Source organism: Sander vitreus, chromosome 3 (assembly GCF_031162955.1).
Source record: "Sander vitreus isolate 19-12246 chromosome 3, sanVit1, whole genome shotgun sequence".
In the NCBI taxonomy this organism is placed as follows: Eukaryota; Metazoa; Chordata; class Actinopteri; order Perciformes; family Percidae; genus Sander; species Sander vitreus.
In genome coordinates, this window is record NC_135857.1 from 36978009 (window position 1) to 36988008 (window position 10000).

The following is a 10000-nucleotide window of genomic DNA, read 5'->3' on the forward strand; positions in this document are numbered from 1 at the left end:
GGAGGCGACACACACACACACACACACACACACACACACACATGCTCGCACACACACACACAGACACACGCTCGCACACACACACACAGAGACACATGCTCGCACACACACACACACACGCTCGCACACACACACACACACAGAGACACATGCTCGCATACACACACACACACAGAGACATGCTCGCACACACACACACACACACGCTTGAACACACTCTCGCACAAGCTCACACGGACGCCACAGTGATGTCATCAGAGAGTGCGTTCATTCAACAAACACACAAACGACCCAAGGCCCATTAATATTAACAATAATAACAATAACAATAATAATAATAATAATAATAACGGTGATAAAGCAGAAATCAGTGACATTGTCCCGTAGCTTCATCATCATCATCAGTCCTTCGTGTCTCTGTGAAGTCCACTGAGTCCATTTAGTTTAGTTTCCAGACAGGAAGTCAGTCTGATCGTCTCCACCTAACATTAATAAACCTGCAACATCCCATAATAACCTCCACGAAAACTCCTCTAACTAAGACACTAACCAGCCGGCTAAGCAAGGAACGTTTCTGTCCGGTAACAGTCTGACTAAACAACAGGCAGGTTTCCAACCTGCCACCCCGAGCGGTTTCTTAAAGGAGACCTGTTAGAAACCGTTTCCAGCTTCGTACGTAGATCGTGTTTCTTCTTGAACATGTTTAGGGGCGGAGCCAGAATATGTAAACATTGAAGGCTCTGCCCAAAGCTAGGCAGAGTTCAGTGGTTGATCCATTTACGGCAGAGATATGAACTGTTGTTTAAGTCGACCACAGATTGTCTAAAAATCTGTACATTTGGAAAAAACATGTTGGCAAAGAAAAGATTCCACCTGTATACAGACGACATCCTGTTTTATCTCTCACAGCTTCTTTTCCCCGACCTTTTGTCGTTTCTTTCAGGCATTTTTGTCAACGTTTGGTAACTTTTTTTTTTCAATATGTTTGATAGTTTTTGTCTCTTTCTTCCATCCTGTTTTGTATCTGTTCTCCAACTGTCTTCATCGTTCTGAACACAACTGATGTTGAGGATTTTATACTCCTGACCTAAAGACAGGCAGTAACGGTCTGATGTTTCTGTTTATAAGTCCCATAACATAGGCAGAAACAAACAAAAAGTGACAAAAATGTTGCAAAAAAGAGACATGCAACATGACATGACTTCGCGTAAACATACACGCCCACTTTCTTAAGCCAAGTGGCGTGTTATCTGTACACATTTTGAGCTATCTGCGTGTATGTCTATGCTGTATACAGCAGATGTAAACATACACGCCCACTTTCTAAAGCCAAGTGGTGTGTTATCTGTAAGCATTTTGAGCGCCGTATACAGCGGAAAGGTTGGGTTTAGGAAACGTGACCCACAGGACACGAAGGAAACGTAACCCGCGGGACGCGATCCCCGGTCTCCTGGGTGAAAGTCTTGTGTTTCACCCATCCTCCACCCCGACCAACCTCCCTACGCAGATTTTTGCCTTTTCATACTACTCGCTATTGCAAGGTAATGCAAGTCAATGGAGGCCAAACGGCGTTGATAAACACGCTAAAAAGCGAGTATGAGTCTTGATAACACGCCAATAATGGCTTATGAATTGGCGCGTCATACATACGCCATTTCATGAGATCAGGCTGAAATATGAGGTTCTGGCTCACAGGGATTTCTTTTAAATACGTTTACGTCATTATTTGAAGTTTTGGTGTTTTAATGTTTGACACAAACGTCCGAGATTGTAACATTACAGATCAACTAATATAAGAAATATCTGTGTATTAACAGTTGTATGACTGTATATTTACCTACAAAAAAACATTTAAAAAGATGACAAAAAAGTAAAAAGAAAAGTGAGAAAAAGTGAGAAAAAAGTGACAAAAACATTGCCTAAGAAATTCACAGGGATTTGAAGCTTTGGCGTTTTAACGTTAACATCTGACAGACATATGACAGAAACATATGACAGAAACTCATAACAGGTCTCCTTTAACAGACTAAGCGAATAGGCCCCGCACCATCCCCTCTTCAATTGGCCGGTGCGTCTACCAGACCTCGCAGCGCTGCCCCGTGTTCATTGGCGTCCCCTCGGGACAGTTGAAGTGGCGGCTGAAGTCCGGAGAGTTGGCGAGCGTGCCGATGACTCGGTACCGCGGCGGGCTGTGGGGGTCGGTCATCAGACCCTCGTGGGCGCTCTCGGGGGTCCGGACAGAACACCACACCTGGAAAACACACACAGGAGAGTCAGAAACATTGATCAGCGCCTGGAAATATTAACACATAAATCGCTGTGTCATCAGCATATAACTTGAGTCTACGTCTGGAGAAGCAGCATGTAGGCTAACAGCAACAGAAGTGGCCCCAGTATAGAGCCCTGCGGGACACCGTTCTGATGAGACAGTAAGGGCTCCTGTACACTGGCTGCGTGGCGTGAGCGTGGCGTGAGCGTGGCGTGAGCGTGGCGTGAGCGTGGCGTTTCTGTTGCCTGTCAGTTGTGTGGCGGCTGCGTGGCGTTTTCTATGTCTTTGCACACCAGAAACGTGTCTGGTGCTAGCCTTGTCTGTACACATGTATGTTTCCCATTGATAAAATGAAATAATAGCGTGTTCTTCAACTTGATTTTGTCAATATTTTTTTGTTTGTACATTTGTTTGCACATATTTTGATATATGTATTTTTATATTTCAATTCCCTTTCCTGAGAGAATAAAGTACATGTTATTGTTTTGTCAGAATCCAATTGAAATACAATTCAAAAAGGTTTTCAACAGATTACATTTATATCTGCATTTATGTCAAAACCTAGAGACGTGCGTGTCACGCAGGCAGCGTGCAAGCTCTAACCTGTTACCATGGGAGCCCAAATAAAAACGGACACGCCACGCAGCTGACACGCTCACGCCACGCAGCTGACACGCTCACGCCACGCAGCTGACACGCTCACGCCACGCAGCTGACACGCTCATACCACGCAGCTGACACGCTCACGCCACGCAGCTGACACGCTCACGCCACGCAGGCAGTGTGCAGGAGGCCTAACTGAGGTGTTGTTTGTCATCAGTGTCTCACCTGAGCAAATCCTACGAAGAAGAGCTGATCATTGGTCAGGTTGACGGCAGGAAGCTTCTTCTCCGCTCCGTTCTTCTGGATCCACGACTGATAGGCCTGAAGGAAACACATCAATATCGACTACTGTAATAGTGTTTGGGGAGCAACATAGCTTTCATTCCACCGTGATTCAGGAGAGGTTTTTGAGAAGGATTTCTCTGCAGCTCAGGAAATATTTAATGCTGTCCATAGATAACGTAAAGGTTTAAATTCATGAGTTACAGGCAAGATCACACACACACACACACACACACACACACACACACACACACACACACACCTTAAGTCTATATCTGGAGAAGCAGAATGTAGGCTATCAACAGAAACAGAAGAGTGGTTCAGTTTGTGTCAACATCATACTAACATTGTATGCAGCCTTCAGTCCTCCGTTGTCGGCGATGTTTTCGCCGAGCGTCTGTTTCCCGTTGACGTGTTCTCCGTTGACGGTGTAGCGGCTGTACTGATCAGTCATGCACTCTGTTCTCTGGCGAAACGCCTCCACCGAGGAGTTCTGCCACCACGGCCTCAAGTTACCTTCTTTATCGTACTCACGACCTGGCGGCAGGAGGGAGGACATGTTAATAAACAAACAGTCACTTTACTCTTTCATTTACTTCTGTCACGGTAATCAACAACGTTCACTGTGACATTTCTAGGGATGCACCGAAGCCAGCATTGGGATTCGGATTCGGCTGAATATTATTATATACTTCATTAATGTGTTGACTGGGTTCATGGACTGAGGATGGGACGAGGAGTCAGTATTTGGTTTCGGCAGAATCTTAACCAGTGGATTCGGTATTCGGCCGAAACCCAAAAATCTGGATTCGGGGCATCCCTAGTCATTTCCTTTTTTGTGTCACAACAACAACAACTGAGATGACTGATGCATGTAGTTCAACAAATGCTGAAAACATCCACAATAAACAAATGGATGAGCCAAAGTTTGTTGAGAGACAGAAAGAGACAGGTGTTGAACTCCAGGTTCAGGAAACGATACACAGACGTAAATAGTTTTTTTTGGCCTTTTTGACACAAGTCAAGACGGCCAAAATCACCATAAACCTGTGTGTTCTTATTTTAAGTCTTAAGTATCCGGCTTCCTGCCACACTGAAGAAATAGAGGAGACGCCAAAAGGATCGCTGCAGCGCGCCTGATCGCAGCCGGACAGATTTGGCTATGTGTGGCGTGTTTCTGCCGGTAGAGACATCTGTTCAGAGAACACGGTCACGACCCCATGTGAGTCGAGTGCAGATGTGAGTTGCGCATGCGTCACTTTGCGACAGACGCAGATCTGTTTTGCTGTTAGCCCCAGAATAATGAGAACATCACATAGCAGTACATTCTTATTTAGCGTAAGGCATCACATTTTCACGGCATGATCCCTGATGTCAGTTCTAGATCAGAGGCTGAAGTAGCCGACAAGAACCTGCTAACAGAGACTTCTGTAATGTCAAGACAATAAAAATGGAGCTACATAACCAAGTTGGTTCACTGCTGGCTACAAGTTAGCAATCAGACACAACAAAGGCTGTCGCTTGAATGGCGTTTTGAGCTAACGTTAGCAATCAGACACAACAAAGGCCGTCGCTGGAACGGTGTTTTGAGCTAACGTTAGCAATCAGACACAACAAAGGCTGTCGCTTGAATGGCGTTTTGAGCTAACGTTAGCAATCAGACACAACAAAGGCTGTTGCTGGAACGGTGTTTTGAGCTAACGTTAGCAATCAGACACAACAAAGGCTGTCGCTTGAATGGCGTTTTGAGCTAACGTTAGCAATCAGACACAACAAAGGCTGTCGCTTGAATGGCGTTTTGAGCTAACGTTAGCAATCAGACACAACAAAGGCTGTCGCTTGAATGGCGTTTTGAGCTAACGTTAGCAATCAGACACAACAAAGGCTGTCGCTTGAATGGCGTTTTGAGCTAACGTTAGCAATCAGACAATCAGATAGCTAAAACGTTTTTGAAAATGATTTCCATATTCTGTTGTTTGGACCACCTCCAGCAGGAACTCAACATGTCACAGGAAGTAAACAAACTCACCCTGATCATCGAAGGCGTGCGTGAGCTCGTGACCCATCACCACTCCGATCCCACCAAAGTTCAACGCCCTGAAACAAAAGTATTTACTGTTAAACAGGTGTTATAGGTCAGACAGACAGAGACAGACAGACAGGTAGATGGAGAGGTAAACAGACTTGGGGTGGTCGTGGGCGTAGAAAGGGGCTTGCAGGATCCCGGCGGGGAAGACGATGCCGTTCTTAGTGGGCATGTAGTACGCATTAACTGTAGGAGGAGTCATACTCCACCTGAGAGGGAACAAGGAGAGGAAACAAGGAGGAGTTAATGTGGGCTCCTACCAGTCACCCAAAGAGCTCACAGAGTCGTACTGCCAACACTCGCGGTGGTTTGCGCAGGAGTCTCTGTGCTTTTAACCCTTTTTCCAACCTGCTCCTGATTGGTCCTTACACTATGACTCCAATGTGTTTCAGACTGTAGGATGTGTGTCATGGTACTGCCTGACAACACGGCTTTCAAGATTTCAGCCGAAGTTTTGTGAATACGACTCCTGACTAAATGTGTGTGTGTGTGTGTCTGTGTCTGTGTCTTTGCGTGTGTGTGTGTCTGTGTGTCTTTGCGTGTGTGCGTGTGTGTGTCTTTGCGCGTGTGTGTGTGTGTGTCTGTGTCTTTGCGTGTGTGTGTGTGTGTGTCTTTGCGTGTGTGTGTGTGTGTGTGTGTCTGTGTCTTTGCGTCTGTGTGTCTTTGCGTGTGTGTGTGTGTGTGTGTGTCTGTGTCTTTGCGTCTGTGTGTCTTTGCGTGTGTGCGTGTGTCTTTGCGTGTGTGTGTGTCTTCGTGTGTGTGTGTGTCTTTGTGTGTGTGTGTGTGTCTTTGCCTGTGTGTGTGTCTTTGCCTGTGTGTGTGTGTCTTTGCCTGCCTGTGTGTGTGTGTCTTTGTGTGTGAGTGTGTCTTTGCATGTGTGTGTGTGTGTGTCTGTGTGTGTGTGTGTGCGTGCGTGCGTGCGTGCGTGCGTGCGTGCGTGTGTGCGTGCGTGTGTGGGTGTGTATTACTGGTCTTTGTTGGGAGTCTTCCTCAGCTGGTCGGCCATCACTCGGGCTGAGAAGTTGTAGAAGTTCAACATGTTCTGGAAGAAGCTATCATCTGACACTTCATACTGAAACAACAGCACAAAAACAAATGAGAACACACACCAAAAGCTTGACTGCATCACGACAAAGTCTACCTGACTTTTATTTGAGTTGGTTTGTTGTTGAGCAGGATCCGTGTTGTTGGTCCATTTGTTGCAGATTTTAAACAAATTAAAATCAAGTTTCTCCCCACACAGACAAACGCTAAAATCTGCAGATGTTCCTGATGGGTCATCTGCTGAAAACTGTCAAAAGTTAAACACGTCTGCAGATTCTGTTTGGGTGTGATGAGAAGTTTGACTTTGTCTTTTTTAACATCTTCAATAAATTGACTAAATTAAAACAACAGCAGGTGGCAGCAGAGAGCTGCAAAACTGCACTGAAACAACAACAACCTGTCTCTCTGTCCCGCCTGTCTCTCCATCTCCCTGTCCCAACTGTCTCTCCCTGTCCCAACTGTCCCACCTGTCTCCCTGTTATGTCTACCTGTCCCACCTGTCTCCCTGTCCCATCTCTCCCACCTGTCTCTCCCTGTCCCACCTGTCTCCCTGTTATGTCTACCTGTCCCACCTGTCTCCCTGTCCCATCTGTCCCACCTGTCTCTCCCTGTCCCACCTGTCTCCCTGTTATGTCTACCTGTCCCACCTGTCTCCCTGTCCCATCTGTCTCTCTGTCCTGTCTCCCTGTCCTGTCCCCCTGTCCCATCTCCCTCTCCCACCTGTCTCCCTGTCCCATCTGTCTCCCTGTCCCACCTGTCTCTCTGTCCCACCTGTCTCCCTGTCTCGCCTGTCCCGTCTCCCTATCCCGTCCCACCTTGTCTCTCTGTCCCACCTTGTCTCCCTGTCCCAGGTAAATCAGACATGATGTCACTTTGATGTCACTCACCCCATCGTAAACATCGTCCAGCTCTTTGGGCTCCAGGATGAACTCTGGGAACCCGATCATATCGTAGATCGCATCGGCCTAAAGAGGGACAAACACAGTTAGACCTGTCTGTCTGCCTCTCCATTTGTCTCTCTGCCTGTCTCTATGTCTACCTTCTCTTTAGCAGCTTTTCTCGTGTGGCTGTCCATCCAGCTGAGTCGGTCCAGAGCGTCTTTAAACGCTGAGCGGATCCCGTTGATCATCTCCTCGGCCTGAGAGAGACACATACACACAGAGAGTGAGACAGACAGAGAGACAGGTGATGAACTTTTCCCTGCAGTTGAAACCAGACGATCATCATCATCATCATCATCATCATCATCATCACCATCATGGTGTAAACTCACTTTCTCTTTGCTGTGTTTGTCGAAGGTCGCCTTGACGAAGAGCGCTCCCAGAGCGAAGCCCAGCGTGTCGTCAGTGTTCCCGATGCACGTCTGCCAGCGGGGCGTGCACGACTGCAACACAACCAGTTACAGCCAGTTAGGAACCAGTCACAGCCAGTAAGGACCAGTCACAGCCATCACAGCCAGTTAGGAGCCAGTCACAGCCAGTTAGGACCAGTCACAGCCATCACAGCCAGTTAGGAGCCAGTCACAGCCAGTTAGGAACCAGTCACAGCCAGTTAGGAGCCAGTCACAGCCAGTTAGGACCAGTCACAGCCATCACAGCCAGTTAGGAACCAGTCACAGCCAGTTAGGGACCAGTCACAGCCAGTTAGGGGCCAGTCACAGCCAGTTAGGGGCCAGTCACAGCCAGTTAGGAACAGCCAGTTAAAAACCAGTCACAGCCAGTTAGGAACCAGTCACAGCCAGTTAGGAACCAGTCACAGCTAGTTAGGTACAGCCAGTTAAAAACCAGTCACAGCCAGTTAGGGGCCAGTCACAGCCAGTTAAAAACCAGTCACAGCCAGTTAGGAACCAGTCACAGCCAGTTAGAAACCAGTCACAGCCAGTTAGGTACAGCCAGTTAAAAACCAGTCACAGCCAGTTAGGAACAGCCAGTTAAAAACCAGTCACAGCCAGTTAAGAACCAGTCACAGCAAGTTAAAAAACCAGTCACAGCCAGTTAGGGACCAGTCACAGCCAGTTAAAAACCAGTCACAGCCAGTTAAAAACCAGTGAGGAACCAGTCACAGCCAGTTAGGTACAGCCAGTTAAAAACCAGTCACAGCCAGTTAGGAACCAGTCACAGCCAGTTAGGAACAGCCAGTTAAAAACCAGTCACAGCTAGTTAGGAACCAGTCACAGCCAGTTAAAAACCAGTCACAGCCAGTTAAAAACCAGTCACAGCCAGTTCAAAACCAGTCACAGCCAGTTAAGAACCAGTCACAGCCAGTTAGGAACCAGTCACAGCCAGTGAGGAACCAGTCACAGCCAGTTAGGAACCAGTCACAGCCAGTTAGGAACCAGTCACAGCCAGTTAGGAACCAGTCACAGCCAGTTAGGAACCAGTCACAGCCAGTTAGGAACCAGTCACAGCCAGTTAGGAACCAGTCACAGCCAGTTAGGAACCAGTCACAGCCAGTTAGGAACCAGTCACAAAATAATGGGCCAAACGTCTGGGTCTGAAAAGTGAAGTCGACGCTGAAGCTACTTCAAGATGTATGATCTGTATTTTAGGTCGAAATATGGAAGTAAATCCGTTTCATCGTATTTTGAATGTTTATGCATTTAAATTGTGCAAATGAATGTTTTGCCTCTGAACAAGTTATTTTCCACTTTTCCATTTTTCAATGTTCACAAATTCCGATCCAGAAGTTCAACGTTTTAACTTCAATATTCCAAAATCAGCTGCAAAATACAATGCATGAAATTCAGGGTTAACACCCGGGAACCCAAGGAAACACAGTCGATCCCAGATCCCAGATCCCAGATCCTAGATCCTAGTTTGGGAGTGAGACATGTTTGCTGTTGTGATCAATTAGAAGCTTGTTACAACTTTCGTCTCCTATTTCATCCCTAAATTCACTTCGGAGACTTTTTATGCGAGAAATCAGCTGTGTAGAGTCAGCGTAGGGCAGTTTTAAGCTCTGAGCTTGTTGGAGCTGCAGTGGCAGCAGTAACTGAGAAGTTAAAGTACCTTCTTGGTCCCGTAGAGACAGTAATATAACTGAGAAGTTAAAGTACCTTCTTGGTCCCGTAGAGACTGTAATATAACTGAGAAGTTAAAGTACCTTCTTGGTCCCGTAGATACTGTAATATAACTGAGAAGTTAAAGTACCTTCTTGGTCCCGTAGATACTGTAATATAACTGAGAAGTTAAAGTACCTTCTTGGTCCCGTAGATACTGTAATATAACTGAGAAGTTAAAGTACCTTCTTGGTCCCGTAGAGACTGTAATATAACTGAGAAGTTAAAGTACCTTCTTGGTCCTGTAGATACTGTAATATAACTGAGAAGTTAAAGTACCTTCTTGGTCCCGTAGATACTGTAATATAACTGAGAAGTTAAAGTACCTTCTTGGTCCTGTAGATACTGTAATATAACTGAGAAGTTAAAGTACCTTCTTGGTCCTGTAGATACTGTAATATAGCTGAGAAGTTAAAGTACCTTCTTGGTCCCTGTAGATACTGTAATATAACTGAGAAGTTAAAGTACCTTCTTGGTCCCTGTAGATACTGTAATATAACTGAGAGTTAAAGTACCTTCTTGGTCCCGTAGATACTGTAATATAACTGAGAAGTTAAAGTACCTTCTTGGTCCCGTAGATACTGTAATATAACTGAGAAGTTAAAGTACCTTCTTGGTCCCGTAGAGACAGTAATATAACTGAGAAGTTAAAGTACCT

At 46.2% G+C, this 10000-nt stretch overlaps 1 protein-coding gene across 3 annotated transcripts in view; it reads right to left on the reverse strand.

Annotated features, from left to right (window-relative positions):
- Window positions 1-10000, reverse strand: part of ece2b (endothelin converting enzyme 2b) — a 56039-nt gene that overhangs the window by 261 nt on the left and 45778 nt on the right. For 2 of the 3 annotated variants that reach the window (XM_078247244.1, XM_078247245.1), the window contains exons 11-19: window positions 7558-7668; window positions 7324-7422; window positions 7172-7249; window positions 6209-6312; window positions 5339-5449; window positions 5184-5251; window positions 3501-3691; window positions 3098-3193; window positions 1-2251 (exon numbers count right to left, since the gene is read on the reverse strand). The exon at window positions 1-2251 is cut by the window's left edge and continues 261 nt beyond it. In XM_078247244.1, the coding sequence (XP_078103370.1) occupies window positions 2075-2251; window positions 3098-3193; window positions 3501-3691; window positions 5184-5251; window positions 5339-5449; window positions 6209-6312; window positions 7172-7249; window positions 7324-7422; window positions 7558-7668 (1035 nt within the window). In that variant the 3' untranslated portion in view covers window positions 1-2074. Of the gene's footprint in view, window positions 2252-3097; window positions 3194-3500; window positions 3692-5183; window positions 5252-5338; window positions 5450-6208; window positions 6313-7171; window positions 7250-7323; window positions 7669-10000 lie in introns of all 3 variants that reach the window. The other variant, XM_078247243.1, reaches the window with a different exon arrangement.